This window comes from Achroia grisella, unplaced genomic scaffold (assembly GCF_030625045.1).
Source record: "Achroia grisella isolate CSIRO2021 unplaced genomic scaffold, CSIRO_AGI_Agris_v1 utg4116, whole genome shotgun sequence".
NCBI lineage: Eukaryota > Metazoa > Arthropoda > Insecta > Lepidoptera > Pyralidae > Achroia > Achroia grisella.
Genome location: NW_026712845.1, coordinates 200,328 through 224,416, shown reverse-complemented (window position 1 = coordinate 224,416; position 24,089 = coordinate 200,328). Strand labels below are relative to the sequence as shown.

The 24,089-nt window shown below is 31.2% G+C and overlaps 2 protein-coding genes across 3 annotated transcripts in view; both read left to right on the top strand.

Moving 5' to 3' along the window:
- The window catches only part of LOC131844707 (NADH dehydrogenase [ubiquinone] 1 subunit C2), a 74,608-nt gene extending 63,266 nt beyond the window's left edge, over positions 1-11,342 (top strand). The window contains exon 4 of the mRNA XM_059193652.1: positions 11,332-11,342. The gene's annotated coding sequence lies outside the window, so the exon portion shown is untranslated. The remainder of the gene's footprint in view (positions 1-11,331) is intronic.
- On the top strand, positions 2,088-18,708 carry LOC131844700 (facilitated trehalose transporter Tret1-like). Of its 2 annotated transcripts, XM_059193641.1 has the most exons (9): positions 2,088-2,233; positions 10,367-10,502; positions 12,096-12,310; positions 14,660-14,804; positions 15,108-15,246; positions 16,104-16,267; positions 17,039-17,234; positions 17,781-17,964; positions 18,476-18,708. In XM_059193641.1, the coding sequence occupies exons 1-9, from the start codon at positions 2,201-2,203 to the stop codon at positions 18,659-18,661; spliced, it is 1,398 nt and encodes a 465-aa protein (XP_059049624.1). In that variant the 5' UTR covers positions 2,088-2,200; the 3' UTR covers positions 18,662-18,708. The 2 variants fall into 2 exon arrangements, with proteins under 2 accessions (XP_059049624.1, XP_059049626.1); XM_059193643.1 differs by lacking the exon at positions 10,367-10,502 and having other exon boundaries at positions 2,175-2,233.
- The last annotated feature ends 5,381 nt before the right edge of the window (positions 18,709-24,089 follow it).

The window sequence follows — 24,089 nt, the reverse complement described above, 5'->3', positions numbered from 1 at the left end:
CCTAATTAAAAAATCATATTCTGCACACAAATAGAGGCAATATAGAGATTGAAGAGAACACAATAGTGAAATAGTAATTTTATTTAAATGATATAAATCCATATCAATCTTTTCTGAATTGGGGAACGTACAACAAAGACTGAATTTTAATGGTGGTTTTTATACTTAATAGGTACATTTTAATAGCAACAGGGTACTCTTTTGTTCATGTAACATAAAATACCATAAAGCATCCGCGCACGTGTTAAAAGTGAAAGCTATTTGCATTTGTTTGCAATTTGCTATTACACAACTGCGTATTGCTTAACAACAGAAACAGTTTCTTACCTGGTAATACCAGCAATGTAAACAAATAGGTTTTTTGCGGGTTTTGGGTAATTGTCAGGTGCTAAGACCTATAGTATAGTATAGTAGTGCGACCTACATAGATCTATTGTGCACACCCGTTTTCACAGTTCGCTATCTAGATCCGTCAGAGACAAAAATTGAAGGTTGTTCCTAGGAACGATAGTTTTATTTCCTCAAGATAGATATTTCGTTTATGCATGAGTAGGTTATAAGTATAACCACATAGGATATGTCGTGGCATTTCCTCTTCAGCTTGGAAAAATCTGCGGATTTTCGTTGAGCAGAGACCTAGGTTTGCCATGAGTTTATTCTATTTGCAGGGTCCAGTGAGGGCCCAAGTCATGATGCATATATTGTTTTTACTCAGTGTATGCGTAAACCACACTGATAATAATTAAATAAAATAAATTACCTAGGGCAATACATAAGTCGTCTAGTTCCAAATTAAGCAGATCTTGTACTGTGGTTACAAAAGAAATCATATAAGATTACTAAGGCGTATGCAATATACCCCATAACTAGCAATATATGATGTCTGGTTGACTTCCACGATTGCCCCTGGAAATGATCCTCATAAATTCCTGGTGAATTGCCACGATGGGCTAAGTGACGTGTCCTCATCTTATCCTCCATTGGTGCCCCGCCAGCGTAAACCCTTAGCGCACCCGCCTGCGCTAGTATGAGTACTACTGCTGTTAGTAGTAGTAGTATTATAATGGAATAAATTATCATCAATTTAAAGATATATATAAAAAACACCCAGGCCCGATACAATTAATTATACTCATGAAGACAAACGTTTATACCGTGTGAGGAATTGAAAACTATGGTGTGCTAAACCGTTAGATCACCATCAACAATAATGCTTGTATAAGGAGTTCACTCTGGTCATAAAGCTGGTTGCGATGTTTTTGTTTGATGGAGATGTTGATGTATGTTGATGGAGATGAGATTAGAGGCTCAGTTGTAAAAATTTTGTACACCACACCCCATTTTGTACCACATAAAAATTCACATATTTATTATTAAAATCCATCTATTCTATAAAAGAGTTTTCTTGTTTTTGAATTTATTTATTACAGAACAGGTATTAAAGGTATTAAGTATTATTCCCATACTTATTTTATTTTTTACTAACTACGTTAAGTAACTCTTACTAACAAAATGAACTATGTTGTCTGATTAGATATATAAATAAAAAATATTATCATCAGATCCTCGAAGACACCACAAATATTTAAATGTGTTGCAGCGAATACAATATTGTTATATTGGAGATAGCAAGATAACATTCAGTAAAGACAAGTGTGCATCGTGCACTACTTGGTAGGTTCTTAGAGATGATCTAGCGTAACATATAAGTTGTATTGAGTAATGATTTAAAAATTTAAAAAGGAAAAGTTCTCAATGGAACTATTTTCTTTGTGAATGTTCCATGCGATATTTCGTAATATTTTCTTAGACTTTGTTGTTAACATGTTTAATCAAAAAAAAGATCCTAAATTAATTTCATCACAATTGAAATATAATATTTTTAAATAATATACTCTAATCGTAAATACTGTAAAAGCGATTTCAAATTAAGTAATATATTAGTACGTTACAGTATCGATAATTCCGGTAGTAAGGTGTCTCTCTCACATGATCGTTTGCAATGATGCTTATTGTATATAATGGTAGGAGCAAGTGGTGGGAAGGTAGTGTATGACGCGGTGGTCAGTACCAGATGTGATCTCCATTCAGCGTCACCTACATCTGTGACGCGAGCGAAATAAATTCACGCCGCGTACTCACGCGTTTCCGTCAAACAAAGATTAACGGATAAAATTTTAGTGAAAAAAAAAATATAGTGATGTATAAAATACCAGTGGCTTTCCTAAAACAGGTATATTTTTTATTGAACATAAATTTTAAAATGCAATATCTTTTAATAATTTTCATTGCTACTTTAACGGTCCCTACTTATAAGAGATTAATTTAAATATAAAAACGAGTAAATATAGTTATAATCACGGATAATAAAACGTTAAAATAAAAGCAGAGTATTTCGGAATAGAGAGAAGTCGGTAATGATTTATCTTTAACATCCCAGTAACGGTTTGTAAATATGACTTTTAATAAATAAATAAATAAAAATTAAATAAGTAAAACACATATAACTTTTCTATTACTAATTGTAAGTAGATATTAGACAAATCTTTCATCTGTTTTGTGTAAGCCTTCCTATCCTTCCTATCCACTGTACTTCCACTTCAAATTTCTGTTAAAAATGCTTTTATATAGTTGAATACCATATGGCTTAAGAATGTTTGATAAAATATATTTTAAATTGCAAATATAAATGACACAAGATTATAATTTAAGTAACAGTTTTATACAGGAGTTTTTGTTGTATAATATCAGATATCTCAATCAATTTAGAACTAATAGTATAAGGTGTACTTAGTTTGAGAACCAGACGACCTCAGCGTGTCAGCCACGCTTTGGTGTAATAATAAAGGATAACTTGATTTCAAGCAATTTTTATTATGTGAATTTCTGCTGATTCCATGCATACTGTTGCGTGTATATATGTTATAGTCGTATATGGCATTATGACAAAGACATTGTTGTGCTTAGTAACACAGATATTGCTTGACGCTTGAATTTAGTTTTGATGTCTATAAGTCAAGGTACTTCAGTAAAGTTGTACTGAGGTACCTTTTACAAAAGGCCAGCTTGACTATGTCTCACCTATGAATTTATATAGCTGACAGTTACCCCTTATCATAAGGCTGGTCTTCAGGTTCTTTGCCATTCCAGTTACATAAAAAAGTAGCCACTTGTATCTCTGAGTTAATCATATAATTATTTATGGCATTTATCATAATAGTTCAGTACAAATTATAGCTGCATTAAGCCGTGCATATGAAGTTATCGATAATAATATTATATCAATATCAGTACTTGAGAATATATCACGTGTTTTTTGTTTTATCTTGGTAAAGAATGCTTGTAGTTCTCTTATAAACATTACGGGCAAGTGCAATTTGGTTTGCCAACACTTTACTAAGATATTTATTTATCCTGTGTGCTGACCCCGATTGGTGGCTAATGATTAAATTGCTTCGTCAGTCGTTACAAGCAAAAAATAACTGAGCCTTATTCCGTTAAATTAAATATTCATATATTATATAAAATTACAGCATCACGGTAGATAATAATGCAAGTTGTAAAAAAATAACATTCAAAGAGAGATTTCCTATTTTTGAAATATTACTACGTTTATTTATTTAAATTTCGTTGCGTCATAAATATTTTTTATCTGTATTTATCAAGAAATTGGTCAGAGGCATAATAGTACCTGATGATATTGCTGCTCATACTGATAGCATATATCCGTGTTATTCTGTAACTTCGGTTTAATGCTAATAAAATGTATCTAATACCTAGTATTTTTTAAGATATTTTGTGTTTAAGTATGTACACTTAAATCGTGTTCTGTGCTCTTATAATTTTGCCAAATACTATATAGACGTGGAGACTTGAAACGCGTTTTCTAATACAAAATCGTACGAAACTAACCAGCCATATTTCATCTGGGAACCTGTTTACCGATGACGTCACACTGTTTTATTACTTTTACTATGGTTAGCATTTCTGTATACAAGTTACTAACTGCACAATAATAAATTAGGCAAAAGAATTTCAAGCATATGTCAAAGGATTAATATGCTAACAATTGTAATGGTACCTAGCATTAGACACCACTACCACCACTTACCACTTGCAACAGTATTTTGATAATATTATGAGCATTATTCTACACTTCTTTTTCAACTCTTTACTTTTACAATTAGTGTAGGTACCTATATCTCGCTTTAAAGTGCATTGTATTCCAAGTTAACTATAGGTGAAACTGAAAGCATACAGCATACGTAAGTGTTTCAAAATTGTACATTATGTATTTTGAAAGGCGTTGGAAATATATTGGAATTAAATTATCTACATATTCTAAATATTTCTGTCGCTAAAGGATGGAGGAGGGAGTCTTGAAAGATTCTTTGCTATCGGAAGCGTTCGGGGATTATTTTACTCTCACCAGACTGAACGTATGCTTAATGCACATTGTATGAAAAAGTAGTAAAGAATTGGACAATTTGGTGCCACTATGTGCGTGTACATAGATAATCACAGCGGTAGGTATTGTATTCATGATGTCCAATGAAATCGCTTGCAATAGCCCACTTCCGCAGCTCGTGATCACATGGATCCGCTATCATGTCACAAGACTAAGGTCACTAGAAATTGCAAAAGCAATACTAGATATCCTTGGGTGATGTGATCAGTATTTGATGAACTGCAGTTACTACGCAGCAGTTCTCATTGAAGTTTTTCTTGGTATTTACGAAAATGTTGAAAATTAGAGTATTATGAATACATTTAAAAACAAAAAATGAATTCATGTACTATTTGAATCAATCCTTCAACCTACATTTATCAATCCAATCAGCCGATACAAACTCTAGACAGAGTTATAGATTATCGTTTCTGTTACTAGCTTATCATGCATTCTAAAAATTGTTATTTAAATATCTAAGTGGACCGATAACTGATGTTTTTTTAGAATTTCTCTATCTTTCCACCTGACGTCAAAACAGCCGCGTACATTACATTACACAATCGTATTTCATACGCCAAATAAATTCACTACTAAATTGCGGCAAAGTAAGAACCCTATCGTTTTCAGAAAGAATGATTCAAATCAGTTCTGTTTTATAAAAACATACCATACACACACAAACATTTTTGAAAAACAATACTGCAGTAGAACTATTATCCGAACTAAAAAACTAAAGTACGTACCTACACTTGTATTATGTTGAGTAGGAACTACCAAGTCTATTGTATACAGATTCATAAAAAACAGAGCTCAGACTTGTTTGTCAATTTAGATTAGGTCTTTATTCTAATGCATACTTAAATTAAATACGACTAAAAAAATTTTATTCTTCCTTAACTTATCTACGTATTGACAATTGCAGATACACAAAAAGTATCTGTCTGTTAGTCTCATGTGTCTTCTATCAGTCAGACCATTCATTTTTCAAATCATGTGTGGTTAACACATGATTTAAAAACGAATAAGACGAAATATGAAGTAAGACTGTCTCTGTCTGTTAGATTTCACAAAACAAACTTTCCGTCACGATTTTTATCCTAGATTGCGTAGTCAGAGGCATTTTCATCTGTTGATGTTGTGGTGAACGTACCACTTGTTATGCCCACATTTTTCCCGGTATATTTTGATTCCAAAATCGCGGGGACGAGCCTGCGTCAGTCTCTTCGATAAAATTTTTAATCCTGCCTCATTTAGGTATCTGTGTGTGCATTACTATCACTACGCAAGGTCGTTAACTACAGACAAATACTAGAAGATTATTTGCAATACTACAATGCTTTGAATGCTAAAATTTGCCTACATAAAAATTCGACCATGACCTAATAGGTAAATGGTACGTACTTATTATTTACAATCTTCGTATCGCGGAATGAAAAACGATTCGCTTTGCTGATGTCTTCTAAAATACTTTTGTATATAGGTACCTTGTTCTTTAGCGCTAATGTTTAGAATCTACGATAATTATTTGGTGAATGATGATGAAATTTTATAATAAAATTTTAGATTTTAAGTGTATTGGAATTATTCTTGATAAGAAACAGACTGAAATTAATGGACTGGTACTGCTTGTATCATTAGACAATTTACAAATATGATATTTTATCAACTATCTGAGATTATTTTATTCGCCCTATACACAACACTACAACAGGGACAAAAACAGTGGTGACAGGGATATAATTTCACATGCACATTATGAGAGATCGTCCCGATTTCACACGAAGTGATCCAGGACGATTAACGGCGCACGGCCAGGGCGATTGCACCTGATTTTAATGTACCAATGTGTACTGGCAAATTTTAGGCGATTTGAATAATGTACGATTATCATTTTCTTTACCACTATTTCTATCTATATTCATTTGATTAAACAGGTCTTAATGAACAATGAAATATGGAATTAACGAAAGCGTTCTGTACACGGAGCGTTTCGTTATCTTACAGCTCTGTAATGAAACTTTGTATATATGTACTATTAGTAGACTGTAAGCAACCTGCTGGTCCTTTACGCATACATTTAACCGTCTACCACATTTTAGTGCGAACGGTCTATGGCATAATGTGCAAAGCGCCTTAGCTGCACCCTTTGTTTAATTTCTTATGGAATGTGATTATTTGTAAAACAGCTGCTATGTACATTATCTATATTACAAAAACGTCGTTCGTTGAATTTAGTGTTGCTTGTATGATGTTAGGAAGTCTACAATATTGAGAGATACATTGAAGAAGATTCAGAGAAGAATTTAAAGAAGCAAACATTCTTATTGGGCATCAATCATCATCAAAATCATCAGTTTACCATCATGGCCAGAATTCCTCAGAAATTTACCACTATGGTTTTCAGAGGAGATCGGGCACTATCTATTACTAATAATTCTTCTCCCCTATAAACCCTTCATAGGGGAGAAGAATACAGTTATCAATACAGGAGTACCCAAAACAATGATTATTAGAATTTTGATCAGTCTGTTTGTGCACGCTTATCTCATGGACGGCTTAGGTGATTTGGCTTCAGATTTCACTTATATGTTGTGATTTAACCTCTTAGTACTATGGAATACCGTTTTAATTCTGTTTTGTATATGGTATATAATACGATAATTACCGCTTACAACCAGGGCGGTGGAAGGAGTCTTAGCTTGTTTTCCATTGCAATTATATAAAAACAAAGTAGTTTTATTTCAATCCATTAACAAATAAATAGTACTTAAAAATATTTTGACTCCTAATATCACGGGTACGAAGTCGCAGTCGCAATTGGATTCAAATATTCCTAACGGTTAAATTTGTCGCTCTCGAGTCCTCGATGCATACATTTGATATAAACAGATGGTCAACCGGTGATCTTTGATTACGATGGTATTCGTTATGTAGCAACAGACCAACAGTCATACTATGACAATGTATTGACAATAATATATTTTCCTTTACGGTACGTTTGAGTAAATAATAATAAGAATACAAATAATATCTAAACGTATACGTAATTCTGTATTCTACGCTATCAAAGATTTTACGTAGATTACGATGTAGACGATTTTTCGTTTAACATTTTGAATAAGAGGGTTAAATCTTTGTCCTTGTATATTACCTGTCAATTATATGTATAACATTCAATAATTTATTTATAATTTTGTAGATTTGTTAGAAATTGAATGTGTAAAATAAATTTGTAGACCTAATTATATTCATTTAAACATAGAATACGAGGTAGGAGGAAGCTTTTATGGATTCACTCTCTAAGGCCTTCTTATTACTTTATTATTAAAAAACAAGAAAGATTTATAATTACATTTATGTAACTGTGTGCTAAAGAGGAGGATAGCTTTATCTATACACAGGGCCGTATATCATATAGTAAATTAATAATAGGGTTGTAATATACTAAGAAAAATTTGTATTTTTTTAATTGAAAAGTTAACTATATTTTCATAGTTTGTACTATTGTAAATTGTTAAACTCATACGTATTTTGCGCCAAATGAGTGACATAACTTGTCGGTATCCTATACCCAATTTGTAAGTTGGGTGTACCCAATTCGTAAGTTCAAATCTGTTCGACAACAAAAAATAGAATTTTTGTATCAATTTATGTTTCTGTTTGACTCCCAGATGGAGGACACATCGATAGCAAAATAAAAATTAATCCGAGAGATGGCGGCAGGCTTGCTCTCTGACAAGTTGACTCCAGATATATGTAGTACCTATATAACTGAATTCAACTTGAACTACCCAACGAAATGTAGACATGTCGACTGTTACGTTCACCACAAACCACAAATAATTCTCTCTACCTCACCTGAGATAAAAGTTGTGACTGTATACTAATATGAAAAATGAGTATATTTAAATTTTGAATCGAATAAACTGATTCCAAAATTATTTTTCCCTACCATTAGTTAGCTACTTGACATCTACGTATAATAATGTTTTCATATGATGTACATAATTTGGTTTGGTTTTTATGTGTAAACAAACTAGTCTTAATTTTCAATAAGTGTTTTTGTGTATGTTTTGTCATCGTTGACAATAAAGTGCCTTAATTTGTTTGTATTATATGAGCTTGCTGTGTTTTTTACAAGTACTTAGTACAACATTTTTTTTACTTCGGTTCAATTTCATATTTCTTTATATGATTTTTAAGTACATCATCTTGTAGCATACCATAAAGTAAATGAACATTTATTATAGATAAATTTTTAATTTTCTGCCATAACAAAAAATAATTTATTTTTTGGATGATTTATCTAAATCATCCAAAAAAGAAGTCACAAATAAATTGTGTAAATCTAGCAACAATCGCATTATAGACATAACCTGTAGATGCTAAAATTTCCTTCTAACAATCTAAATATTTTAATATATTATTATGTTCTGAACGAGTTATATATATAGACAACCCCGATTGATAGAGGACCCATTCTTTCTACATATGTATATAGTCTACTTTTTTATATTAACAGGAAAGATCGGGTTTTACATACACGTGACTCGGCTAAATAGGTAGATATCAAGCCATTCATATGTGTGTTTTTGTACTAGAATCACAATATTTTCCTTGAAGTTTATTTTTTTACGCCACAAAACATTATATGTAGGCTTTAGCTGACAATTTATCGTTAAACATTTTGCATAGGAGTTTTCAATTTTGAATCCACAATATTATATATTTGTTACTTAGTTTTCATGTTGTTATGTTAATATTGTTACATTAATTCATAATTTAAGAACTGAGCTCCTGCTGGAGCCATCTTGCACGATCTTCTATCAATCTTTTTAGTTAGTTGTTAATATGACAATTTTGTTTATATCACAATTTTCTTAAAGTAATAAATATTATATATTACATAAAAACAAAAAAAGATACATACATATGTATGTAAGTTTCCTCTTTTTCATGTATATACTACATATGTATACATGTAATGGAATTTTAATAATCAATTCAACGAAAAAATAATACGATTAAAAATAGTACAGAGCGCTTATATATATATATATTCACGAATATAACAGTATCTACTGTTTTGTCTACGTGTAATTCTGAGTTATGAATGTATTTCAATTCCTGACTTGCACCTTAGTTAGTAGGAATAATTCCAAACAGATCGAGTATAGATCTTTAAAGAACTCAATGCTACGGACTCATATAAATAACTTTCTCGACTATGACATCTTTAATTTGGAAGATGAATTTCTAAACACGAAGATGTTATGCATTATTTCCTGTATAAGAACATTCTCCATATAACTGAAGCCAAATCATACATCGACTTACTGCTTCACGGCCAAAGCAGTCACGGCGATGGTACCAATCAAGGCCAACCACACTTAAAATTATCATTACAAGAAAAAAATCGTGTTTAATTTTAATAAAACTAGTATGGGTCCAAGTGAATTTAATAATAATATTAATTGATTTATTTGAAAATAGTTTTACGTGGTCATATATTCACATTAACATAAAAAAGAATTGACTATCTGCTGTATCGAACTTATTCTTTTTTAAGATATTTGCTCTACTTACATTACATCAAAAATATTATTATATATATATTATGTTACTGAAATAAATTTAACGCTAGGAAAAAAATATCACTTACAAAAATCTTAATATTTATATGCAGCTAAAATGTCCTAAATGAATAAATTATTGTTAAAAATTGAATTTATTAGGCATTAGTAATAAATATATATGTAAAAAAAGCTTTCATAATGTTGCTAGAACCAAATATCATAAATAATTTAATTAATGGGAAACTAATATCTCTAGTTCTCTCTAAGACAGAGACCATACTAGTTAATTTTATTAAAAAGCATTTCTATAATTATGTACATACAGTATTATATATTTCAGTTATGGCTAACATTGGGCGCATCACTGGCATTTCTGATAATTGGATTGGTGAGAGGTTACTCGGCTTCCGCCATCCCATCAATTGAAAGTCTAAATCCACACCTCATACAGTCTAATGAACAGAAATCATGGATTGGTAAGTAAATTTATAGTTTGATGTGTATTGCTGCTGAATATGGTAAATAAATTGACGTAGACCTTCATGTTATATTACACATATCATCTATCATGATGATACATGAAGGTACAGCAAATGGAAGCAAAGCAACGTAGAAAACGTATTTTTTGGTTCCTGTATGGGGTTTGTCTGAAAATAGAATATTATTATATTCTTACTAATAAAATAATAGCAGAAGTATATCTGTCTATCTGTTTCTTACCTTTTAACGACTACGGAGTGAAAATTGGTGTGTGTTACACCTAACGTTAGAAGATACATACATATTTAGATATTTGAATAAGAAATAGACGTATTGAATTAAGGCGTAATCAAGCATATAAGATGTAAAATTCGTTATTAATTGATGACTGTAAGTGACTCCCCAGTTTCATCATAATCAAGTTTTCATTACACCGGTCAGATTTCTTTTTGCATTGCAGCTTATGCATGCTGTAAAGTTAGAGTAGGTATCTATCTTTATTGTAATTTATAGATTTTTGTTTTTATTTTAAGTTCTGTAAACCGTTTAGGAAACAGACATAAATGTGAATCTATGCAAAATAGATTTCATTAATTTTAATAATTAATAATGTGTATGTGAAAGTTTTAATGGTCAATTAAGTCAAGTTCCAGTTTTTTAATTAGTACTTCTTATGTTTTTAAATGACTATTTGTAGGCAGTCGCAGTATGACTAGTCAATGGTAAGATATTACTTAACAATATTGAAAGATATGTATTTTGTTTACTCTTCATTAAGGCTAAGTAATATGTACGGCCAGCCATTAATATACTTGGTATGTAGACTTAAAACAGCATACATATAGCTTAAAACATATTATATGAAAATTATAAAATTTAGATTATCCACATAGTTTATGTGAGAGTTATGTGAGACAAATTCTTATAGGCATCATTATCTACATTAATATAAGTAATATTAAGATCTAAATATAAACTTATAGAAATAGTAAGTTGTTAGATATAATTTCTAGTTTTTTAGTTTATCTATACATTTTTAATGTAATTGGAATGCCAAAGAAGCTGACGGCCCACCTGATGATAGGTAAGTGGTAACCCTTGCCTGTATACATATATACATGAACAGCACTTCGTGTATTATGATACCATACGACCCGCCGTAAATCATACGTTGCAATTATGGATTACTAAGATGCCTTTTATCACTCCCTTATGTCGCCCTTCAACCGAAACAACTTACAAATCAAGCTGTTTGCCGACTTATTATATATAGGCGAGACTAAAGTACCTCGCTGACGACTTTTTACAGTTGTCGTATTTTCCCGCACTTTTTAATATCCTTCAAGGACAGTAAATTGTGAGTGGAGCAACTCAACTTAAAAAATATTGTTTAATTTTGTTAGCCAAAATTAAACAATATTTTTTAAATTGCTTCCCTCATTTCTTTTTTTTTAAGAAATATATCTCACTTTCTCATTTAAAATATATAATTGTTCATAATTACTATTCTTTATTGAAGTTCGCTGTCATTATTAAAAATAGTATCTAAATATAGATAGAAGTATTTACTAGATTAATTTATTTTTCAGGTGCCATTCCACCGTTGGGTGCATTCATAGGCAGTCTTATCTCTGGAGAGTTAATGCAGCGTGCTGGCCGTCGAAGAACTTTACAAATAGCCTCTCCTCTTTGGCTGGCAGCCTGGCTCGTTCTGGGGTTCGCTAATCACTTCCCATTAGTTGTGCTGGGTCGTATGATGTCAGGATTATGTGTAGGTTTCGTGTTAGCTCCGGCACAAGTTTATGTAAGTGATTTACATCAGAAATTATTATTAATAAAGTAGAAAGTTACTTATAATTTATTAACCTCATTTTTAAACGTATATATATGCTAACAACAAGCATATATATGCTAAATTTTCAGTTTCAATTTTAATGTCTTATGCCAGCCCCCTTATTGTACTAAATGCTAACCATTTAGTACAATATGAGTAGGTATAGATATCAGAAGGCATACATATATGATACTAAAATCAGAAGCAATGTCGGAGAAGTGATAGGGAACACTTCTTATATCGCGGCTGGTGTAGTGATTGGGCCAATTTCTCATACTGTGCTGTGCTCTCCGAGCAGAGTATATCCAACTACATGCTATTATATTGCTCCTGATTGTATAGGCCATATTACTATTTTATTATGGGTCATTTATGAAGCCTGCGCCGCCACTACTGAGATTACTATTAGTATAATGAGTGTAATAATAGAGTGTTTTTATCAATACTACACTCATTACACTAATAGCAGGTACTATCTAAAGGAATGAAATAATGCACAGGTCTAACTTAAATGTAAACGATACTAAATAATATTCTGAATTTTTTACCGGATCAGAACAATAATAGGTAATCACTGCTATTAATGCGATAGAATAATGGTAAATGTACTGATATACTTATTCACATAATACTAATAATAAAACTACATTATCTTTAATGTGAACTGAAAAATCAAGTCTATCACAGGCATCACGTGAACGAAAAGTATAGTGACTTGCTTTATTATAGCGATAAATATCTGATATCTAGGAATTTCAAATTTTATGTATTACTATTTACATTCAGTAAAGTAAAGCATTCTTATTCATTAGATAGTACTTATAAATAACATCAGATGTGTTTAGGTAACCATTATAGAACATACAAGATCTTCTTTGTAATACAGAAAAAGATATGTGTGTGTTTATTATTAATAGATTATTGACTGGTTAGTTAGATAACTCATAAATCAATTACACCTTTATTCCCTTTAATTAATTCGATGATCTCAGTGTTGCAGCTCTTTAGTATACGCAATGACCGATGGTAGCGGATTCAACCATGCTCAATTACTTACAAACATTGATAAACGACTACAAATGTTTTGTAATTGTGATTTTCTATTAATATTATTCAGGTTACATAAATATTGAATTATTTCTGATAGGTATAAAGTATTTTATATACTCGTAGTACAAACTTTATGTTCAAAATTTCTTATCTTTTTCGACATACATCAATAACTCAATTTAATAATGAAATCTACATAAAGCAATACGATATAAGAAATTAGGTACAATACTAAAGTAAATATATAATTGTTAAAAAACATTAATTAATAATTATAATATTTGATCACTATTATTAGTTATACATTTTCCGTAACGTATGAATAATCATAATATGATTTTATATAATGAACTAGATTTTTAATGGAAAAATCATTAATAAATAATTATAATATTTGAATACTATTTTTAGTTGAGTGTTTTACATAAGCTATGAATAAACAAATGATTTTTTATACAAATTATTTCATAATAATATTTACATAATTAATATCTTATCAACTATGTTGCGGACATATAACTCTAGAAACCTTCGATCACTAATGATTATTTAAACAGTATATTATATGTTCTTTGTCATTATTAATATAAATCATTGTGTCCTTTATAAATCATTAATTTATAAGTTTTTTCGTACGTAATGTGTTTCAATTATGCGGTCGTATACGGGCAACTTAAATGTCGTAAGATTTACATTAAGTTTCATAATCCATCTGAACCTGTTATTACAAATTGCTCTAACTCCCATATCTACGAGTATGTCAAAATCAAATATAGAATTATTTTAAGCAAGTTGGCTAAGTAACAGTTCGATATTAAAATAATTCGGAGACAATAAGAGCAGGCACTTTTAATATCTATATATACTATTAACTAGCCCCAAGGTGATTGTGAAATTGGATAAATTAATTATTTTGGACATAAAAATGATATAAATGTCAAATCGTGTACCAGCAATCACGAAAGCACAGACACTTCTTTATGTAACTAAAAGTAAAAAATGACATCATATTACCAGTGTAAGTGTTAGTATTATAATATTAGCTTTAGTATTATTGGTTCTCCAATTCAATTAAGTTGCAGTCATAATTTTTTGTACAAGGGATTTATTAAATTTTTATTTCCTTTTGTACATACCATAATATTTCTTTCTAATTGTTCTAAATCCAAATTGTCCATATGATACTCGAATAAATCACCACTTAGTTTCATAAGCACCCGCTATTTATTTAATTTTCCAATAATATAACTGTTGAGATGTTTTTTTCAGGTGAGTGAATGTTGTGATCCGGAGATTCGCGGTCGACTCGGCTCTTTGCCCACTCTATCTATGTCATTTGGCATTCTCTTATCCTATGTCGCTGGTAACTGGCTACAATGGCGGCACCTTGCTTTCTTCTCTGCTATTTTCTGTGGTAAGTATAACAACATTAGACTATATATTATACTCTTTTCTTAATACTAACATACCATAGTGAATTATCCAAAATATAAAGATATTTCAAGTAACTAGGAAAACATTCTGCCGTAATGATTTTTGATAAAGATAGATAAGATCCTGGAGAGGAAAAAGATATTTGAAGTACTAATCCTGCGCAGACGGAATCGGGGGAACCAGCTGGTAAATAATATATGAAGGGATACGTGTTTAAAGTCACTGTCAAAATACCAAAACAAGAGTTCCTGTTATTTATACATAAATTTATTTGACATTTTAGTGGTACTGTTCGTCGTATTACTGCCGTTGCCAGAATCACCAGTTTGGTTGGAAACACAGGGCAGTGATCCAGCAGGTTCAGTCAAATGGTTGCACCTCTCTGCACGAGCCACCGTTATTGTTAAGGAGGAACCAGAAGAGTAAGTTCACTTTTTACGTTTCACTGTAGTATTTAAAAATGTCCTTTTTCTTAAATTAAATCCTAAATTATATAGTAAGCAATCATTTCAGGCCCGCCTGAACTTAAAGAGAGATTTGATGGTACTAGTTAACATCTGAGATGTTCTATTGTCTGTTGGTTTAGACTATAAAGTAGACAGTATTAAACCAAAATTTAGAATATGGTAGTTGCGTTTACACAAAAATATCATCACGATTATTAGAATAATCCACAATTTACTTGTTATTTCATTATTAGCACACAAACATAACAGATCTCAATCAGTAAAAGCATTTTTCTAAAAGCGATTTGTATCGATATCGATACTGATTCTAATCTAATGCTATGTATGTCTGGGAGCTATATTATAAAAATGCATGAAATATACTCTAGATGAGACTACAGATTAAAAACATGTATTCTCTTCTATAGAGTATAAAATAGATCATTGAATTTTGTATATACTTTAGGTATGGTAAGCTATGTATATGTAGGTTAATAGTGGGGTAAAGTCTCCCACTTTACCCCACTATTGCCACGCTATTGGTAAGGTGGTATATGATATCTGATATATTTTCTATTTCTTGTATTCTGATTAGTGCGCTTTTGATCTCCTGGTTTGCCTTTTAATGGTATGATATCCTCAGGATTAAAGGAAAAGGTGATATACAGTAAGTATTAAAGTATAATTAAGTACACGAATCAATTTGTTATATATATATATATACCGTGGATAATTCTGTTATATAGGAATTGTTCAATGATAATTCATAAATACTGCCAAAATATTGAAAGTCAATGCAATGAAATAGTAAATATGCTAATATTATGTTACAGGAAAATCGAGTCAGCGGCACCACCGAAGCTGTTTACTCGTAAAGTATTCTTTTCATCGGCTGTGCTGAAGCCTTTGACTGTTGGATTCGCCCTACTCATTTTCCAACAGTTCAGCGGTATAGACGCTGTCATATTCTTCACAGTAGAAATATTTCAAAATGCAGGTAATCATAATATTTTTGGTGGCTGTGACAATATTCTATTTATGGTATTAACAGTATATAACTACTATATATATTTGAAAGTTATTTCGAGACGAAAATTTGAGTCCTACACACGTCACTAATAAACAGGCGTCCACTGGACTAATTTAGTTTGTATACGAGTCCAATTGTTATTGGTAAAACAAATAAATTTTATTATTTGTCTGTACTAATATACAAGGAGAAGCAAAGATTGTTGTTTTCATTGTTTATATTGAAGAAAAAAAACTCGAAATATACTTAACCGAAAGAAATATATACAAATAGTTATATTGTCACCGAAAATGAAACTTTCCTAAATAACTACAGTTGTTTATTTTACATATTATTGAATAGGAGAGATTTGATTGTTTTTTGTTTGTATTGAGAAAAATATTAGTACTTGACCGACGTAAAAAAAATTGTTTTTTGTCGTAATTATCACAATACCATTGAAGTACAGTTAGCTGTGTTGATCTACCAACACATAAACACACAATATATTTTAGTAACCGCGCTCCCAGTCCCCAAAGACTATGTCAGATCTGTAGTCTAACCTATGTAGTTTGGGGACTACTAATAACAAATGAAATTCCAATGTAATTTACTACATTGTACAATTTTATTTGTGTTATTAGTAGTCCCCAAACTAGGTTAAACTACAGATCTAACCTAATTAATAATAAAACTATAAGTAATCAAATCCATGTATTAAGTATAAATAAATAAATGCCTATCCATCAATCCTTGCAGGAAGTACGTTAGACGCTATGACAGCCACCATTATTATAGGCTTAGTTCAATTATTGAGTAATGGAGTTAGCGTAATGTTGGTGGACCGCGCTGGTCGGCGGCCCTTACTGCTGGTGTCTGCTGCAGTGATGTGCGTCGCCATGGCTGCCATGGGATCGGCTTTCTATTTCGAGTTAGACAAAATGTCGTGGCTTGGGTAAATATTTGATCTTATTTTAATACTATAATCATATAATATATATAAATATACATAGATTAAAAGCTTTGTTTGTAATTTACATACAAAGCTTTTAATTTTAATTTGTACTTTGACCAACTCTCCGGTGATGCTAACACTGATAATAAACCAAAATCCTAGAGACAACGGTAATAGGGCAAAATACGAGTATATATTATTATTGTTATTAGTTATAGATTACTAATATACTACATTATTTAACTTATTAAGTTAAATAATGTAGTAGGAAGTAGGCAGTACGCTGTATTAAAAAAATAGTATAGTAATAAAATTAATTATTTCTCAATTTTTACAACAGTCCTACCCTAAATGTAAAAATAAGTTGGACTCCATTTTCCGCAATCTGCCTCTCATCTGGGTGTTGTACGAATCCTACCCTATATGCTGACTCATATATATCAACATATTAGATTCATTTTAACATGAACAGACAAGCTGTTTTCGCTCCGTCACTACTTTTTTATGTGCAAATATTAAGATAGATTTACATATGTTTGCTTACAGGTACTTACCTATAGCAAGTTTGGTCGTTTTCATGATGGGATTCTCCATTGGTTTCGGCGGACTACCCTTCCTACTGCTAGGGGAACTGTTTCCGACTCACTACCGGTCCCAGCTCTCAGCCATGGCTAGCGCTGTCAACCTGCTTTCAATGTTCAGTGTCATCAAGACTTATCATGCTCTTGACGTAAGTATCATTCACGAATAATAAATCAATAAGAGAATTGCGTGTTGTTTTATAAGACTTGGGCTGACATACAAATAGCCGGTGTACTATTAAAACAAATTGCAATCAATTGGAATTTACCGTATCTTTTTCGACGATCTTTTCAGTATTGTGAGCCCTTTTATTGGACTCTACCAAGGTACAAAGTCGACTGCATGGGTACCCCTGTCTCACCTATTCCAGCTACCAATCTTCTTTTGTAAGATGTGTTTCGGTTAAAGGGTGATATAAGATAGTGAACTTACAGAATACTGAGGCATATTTTATTCCTCTGGAATAACTGCGAAGAATTGGTACAACGCAAGTCGCATGTTGTTGAAATGTATGTTTTGGTTTCATGTATATAGACAATAATTGCTTACCATCATACTGATAGCCATACTAATGAAATAAATAAAATAAAAAAAGACACTATCAGATGCCAGAAACTATCCTGAGTCTAATGAAAAATAAATTATTATCGTTTTTACAGACCCTGCTTACATCTGCTGGAACATTCTGGATGTATTCTTGCTTTTGCGCAGTGGCGTTCGTATTCGTTCTTTTAATGGTACCCGAGACCAAGGGGAAGTCTCTCGCTGAAATCGAGGAACACTTCCGTGGAAAGAAGAAAGATAAGGATGTAGTCAATTTACAAAGGATCTCTACTATTTCTTAAATAGATGAATTGAATAGATATTTAAGTGATTATTACATAGCATAAATGTTATAGCATTCATTATATAAATAGAGAATTAAATATATCGATGTCGTTGTAGTTGGTTTACTACTCCGACTCGAATTCAAAATCGACTCTAAATTTTAATGCAGTGTCGGTCAACACCAAAGATGTTGTGTGTTAATTTATATTTCTGACTGACTGCCCTGTGATAACACCGATATCGAATAAAATTAACTCGAGATCTGACTGTAGGCCCACGCATACGCTTTTTTACAAAGTCGACCTCGAATGAACAGCCTCGGTAATCAATCCCGAACATTGCTGGGCTTTATTGGTGAACACTCTTAAATAATGCTATATTATTCATGCTACTACTCTGTGATTTGTTATAAATGTAGAATTATATGACACGTAAAAAAAATATGCGTTAGCATGTAATCCTAGAGGTAAACTAATGGCTAATTACTCATTAGTCCACCGTTATTGAAGTAGTCATATAACATCAAACTTGGCTGAATTTTCATTTGACGTTTCGTTTGATGTATTTTAGTATGTTTTGATGTATATTATTGCATATAGTTTGATGTATATTAGTGACGTCATAAATTTAAGCTAACCTATTACCCAAAGCTGTGATTCTTTCTGATATTGTATTTTACCACCACATTGTATTTACTCTCGATCCTAACTTCTCGACAGTAGATATTAATATGTATTATATTCAATATTTATCCTTCCGATGTCTCAATTCGGCGGGACATTTAGTTGCGATCCTCAGCATTACAGATCTACACGAGATCCCTAGTTACAGCACGGAATAATAAAAATACATCATCTTATAGTATACGATTGTATACTATAAGATGAGGTATATATTTTCTATTTTTCAGATATTGTAATTGTGATTTACTAATAAGCTAACATTTTATGAGAAACGATTAAAGAGTATAGACTATTTGAAAAATTTGTCAACTACAAACTATATAAATATTTGTCAACTGGCTGTTATAATATTAAAACTGATTAAATGTGGAAAACTCAGTAGTGCCATAAAATGTATCATAACTACCATGATATTAAGATTAGAAATATCTAAAGAGCAAGTTTTTAATTAAATAATAAGTAGATACCTCCTGTAATTATGAACTTCTATATAAGAATTAATTTCGAATAATTTGCTTGTATATGTACCGTACAGTTAATGGTATTATCGGAGTAATCAAATTGAAATAGTTTTAAAAGAACTTCCTAATAAGGATTAAGATCTCAGTACGTATCTTAACAGTGGGGATCGTCTGTTAAATTAATTGTAGGCTATTAAAAGACAAGATTAATTTTTCAATTTAACAGATATAATTCCATTACAGACTTTTGAAATACAATGCCTATTATTTCCTATCAAATAATTTATTTTATTAAGTCTATGGATATTTGTAGACTAAAATAAATTATATGTAATAATAATAATTGTAATATAAATTAATTAAAATTTACGTACGTACGTAGTACGTCTGTGCATGCGTTAAAATCCCAGACCCCTGAAGTGATATGCTAATGCATTGTAAACTTATCATAGATAACTAACAAATGCTATCATTTATTTTATTTGTGTAATTATTCTAATATAAATTAATTTAATTTTATATAAAGAAAATATAATATTGGTACGCACGTACATAGTAGGTACGTATGTGTATGTAGTAAAATTCCAGGCCCCAGAAGTGAGATGATAATGGATTATAAAGTTATCATAGATAACTAACGAATGCTAATTATAAAATTTATTTAATAAATATGTATGTAGGATACAAATATTTTATATTGCTGAATGTGTTGATTTTTGATTGATAAAATTAAACAATTTATTTAATTTATTGTGCATTATTTGGAAATAAAGATTACGGAGTGTCATGAAAATTAATAGTAATAATATATAACCATGGATAATTAACACAACACTATCTAGTCCCACTGCAAGCAGAGTGAATAAATTCTAAGAATATTGTATAAAGTAATATCTTGTTCAGAAATAAAATAAAGAAATTACATAGGAAATAGAAGTAGAATTAAAAAAGTAAAATAGATAAACAGATAAAGATAACATTCCTAAAAGTTGTTAAAAGGGACTATACAGTGTAAATAAATAAAGTGTAAATTAAAATAATAAGATACGATATATTAATTGTGTTACAGGTACTAGACAATCGATATAAATTCTTAGATATTTTTTAAAATACATATATAATATGCACAGAGAACACCCAGTTCGATTGAAACAATCATACTCATAAATACAAATATTTGCGCCGTGCGAGGAATCGAACCCGCGACCATCGGAACTAAAGCAGAGTGTTAAACCGCTGTACCACCGAGGCCCACAATTATTTTAGATTCAAATAATTTTCTTGAAATAAATTGGACTCTACTATTAAAACAAAATTAAATGCCCTAGGTAATTAATACTTTTCAATCTACTCCTAAATATTGGATTGTTATTAGTTATTGATGTGTTAGTACTATATATATATACTAAAAACTTATAGACTTCTCTTTTGAATATATACATAGTAAATAGAAAATGCAGATACTAATGACAGGAACTGTCTTGAATACAAATAGATCTCGCAATCACCGGAAATGAGGCAGTGTGTTAATCAGTAAAACCACCAAGGTCTTCAAATCCATTATCTTCTCTATAGAATATGTAACAGTTACCACTCCTCAAGGAATACTTTATTTCTGTTCCGGTATACTTCATATGTAATTATTTCTTACATATACTTCAGAAGGCGGGAAACTATTTCAGTACCATTTATAGGTATTTTAAATAGTGTGGGTCAATCAAGTTTTAAGTGTACAAATATTTAATTTCATGCTAATTTAATCATCTAATATTATGGAAATCATACATAATACATCTAAACTTAAGATATGTTGTATTGGCTAAATGTTAAATCAATCGACTTTCATACATACAATTCTAAATTAATTTGAATGATTATGTATTTGTGATTAGGATAATGTATCCCGCCTTTGTCCTATTATAATTGTCGACATCACTCATCACATCATGATTGAAATTTGGAAATAATTTAACAGGATATATCATAAATTATTCATAGAAACCAATTTTATTAACTTTACCAAGGAATCAAGACAGTAATTGTTCGAGTGGGTACATTAGCAGCATCTCATGCAACTATATTACACCATTCTCTACACGCTCGCACGATTTGCAGTAACTAGCTGGATGACACGGATCACAGCATCCCCTCCATAGCTCCTGCATGCACTTACGGATATGATTCGCAGACAATTGCTACAATTGTTTTGTTTCATTTGAATGGCTAAAATCGTTTTGATCGGATTTGCCTTTTGCAGGATATAGAGGTAATATTTTTGTTAAATACAAATTATTGTCGAAACTTTCTTTGACTATTAATATAATTAAAAGATATAACCATTATCTTCTTACGAGTGGGTATGATTTTCATCACATAAAGGGAGAATTTGGTCAAGATATGTAATTTGAATAGCATACAAGTTGACGGCCCACCTGATGGTAAGTTTGGTCAAGATATTCCACAGTAATTTGAATTCATTGCCTTATCTTAACCCCTCAACCAAAACACAGCTGTTAATAGACACACAAATAATAGATAATAATAATAACAACCCCACGGCAATTTTGCACAACGCCATATATCCCAATCTAAGGAGAACCTACAAAACTGAGAGAAATATTTACTGATAGTAAATATTTGCATCAATACAAATATTTGCATCGTCCGAGGAATCCACCAATTAGTACCAAGTACTTTACCAATGTTCTACAAAGGAAGCCGCTTGGCGATTAAAATAAGTGTGACTGAAATTCTCACGTAAACGACATTTTACAAATGCTACCTCGGCACAATAAAAAATTGTGACGTCTTTCTCTAGTCCGCTCTTACCTAGATATATAGAAGTGCAACAAGAACATCTCTAATATCTTTCCTTGTTACCACAAAGAGACTTTGGAACTAGAATATATGAATAGTCAATAATAATGACATAGGCATACTAACAATACGCTTGAGATTCACTCAGTTAGCCCATAGTTAGAACTCGTACTACATTACCTTTACTTGTACTGGCTGTGCGTAATTAACGAAAAAAAAACGGATTATGGATGTTGGTAGGAAGCTACCAGTAAAATGTCCTCTACCGTTGGGCTCAAGACCATAACTTAAGTATCTTAATGCAATAATAGGAATAAATACATTATAGCTTATTTATTTAACAATAGTAACAAATATAAGACGGTATGGCCATTAGTTAATGAGTTGGAAACATTTAATGCCATTCAATATTATGCCATATTATTATAGTCAATAGTAACTGTACTGCAACAGCATTTCAATTCTGTGCAGAGGTGTATGAATCCAATAATTCGTGCTTTGTCACATAAAATAAGTCATTACCAGCCACACGTACAGTCAGCTTTATAAAGTTATACATTATTTAATATGTTGGTATTGGGACAATGGTTTCCTTTTTAAGTACAATTAAAATTTATATTATTGGAATCATATAATTGGATCCAATCTAAGGACATTTTTGCGGTTCTTTATTTTTTACATACATAATTAGAATAACAAACAAGTTACGCCAACCTCATGGTGTGTGTTAACCATCGCCTGTGTACCTAGCTACATGAACAGCACCAAGTACATCACATGAAGATGACGTCCGTGATATCAATCAGACGATTTTGAAAAACTGATATGCCTCTTATCCTGTAATTTCTCTGCTTTTCCTCGCCTTACAACCGAAATAAATCTAACAAAACAAAGCTTGGGGGCTGAAATAGGTGAGACTAAGATGGATAAGTTAGATAGTTTTACTCGATATAAAAACTGTAACAAACCTTAGTACTTATGACATTAGATGAGGAAATCCTAAACAGAATCTTACATATAGTTAGAAATCATCTAAAATAAAATTACTAATATAAGACAAATAAAATTTTAATAGGTACTATTACGGGGTGATTTTATCTAAATACTGTAACTATATATAGAATTGTGTACTATGTTGACAGACTCGAATAGAAATTATTTGTAATTCGTTGTCCTAATTATGGTGTTCCTCGAGGCTACGTGTTATACGAAGCTGAGTATACTGTTGGATCTCACGACAGGCAGCGACGAAGCGACGGCGACACGGTGACGGCCCGGCAGATGCACGAAATTAAAAGCAAAGCCACGACACGCGTGCGCCTGTTGCGTTACTTTTGATATCACGCTCTCTTCATTTGAAATCTGCCTATATAAACTCAGACTATTCAATTTTGACGTATTCAATAGTCAAACCTTAATGTAACACATCCTTTGAACTTGATAGGAAAATAGACTCGTTGCTGACAATATTAAAAAATGATTTT

What these genes read in the sequence shown, in the direction of transcription:
- LOC131844700 (XM_059193641.1), top strand. Translation starts at nt 2,201, where the DNA reads ATGTATAAAATACCAGTGGCTTTCCTAAAACAG. An exon ending in TAGCTCCGGCACAAGTTTAT is followed by an intron (nt 12,311 to 14,659) that starts GTAAGTGATTTA and finishes TGTTTTTTTCAG; the next exon opens with GTGAGTGAATGTTGTGATCC. An exon ending in AGAAATATTTCAAAATGCAG is followed by an intron (nt 16,268 to 17,038) that starts GTAATCATAATA and finishes CAATCCTTGCAG; the next exon opens with GAAGTACGTTAGACGCTATG.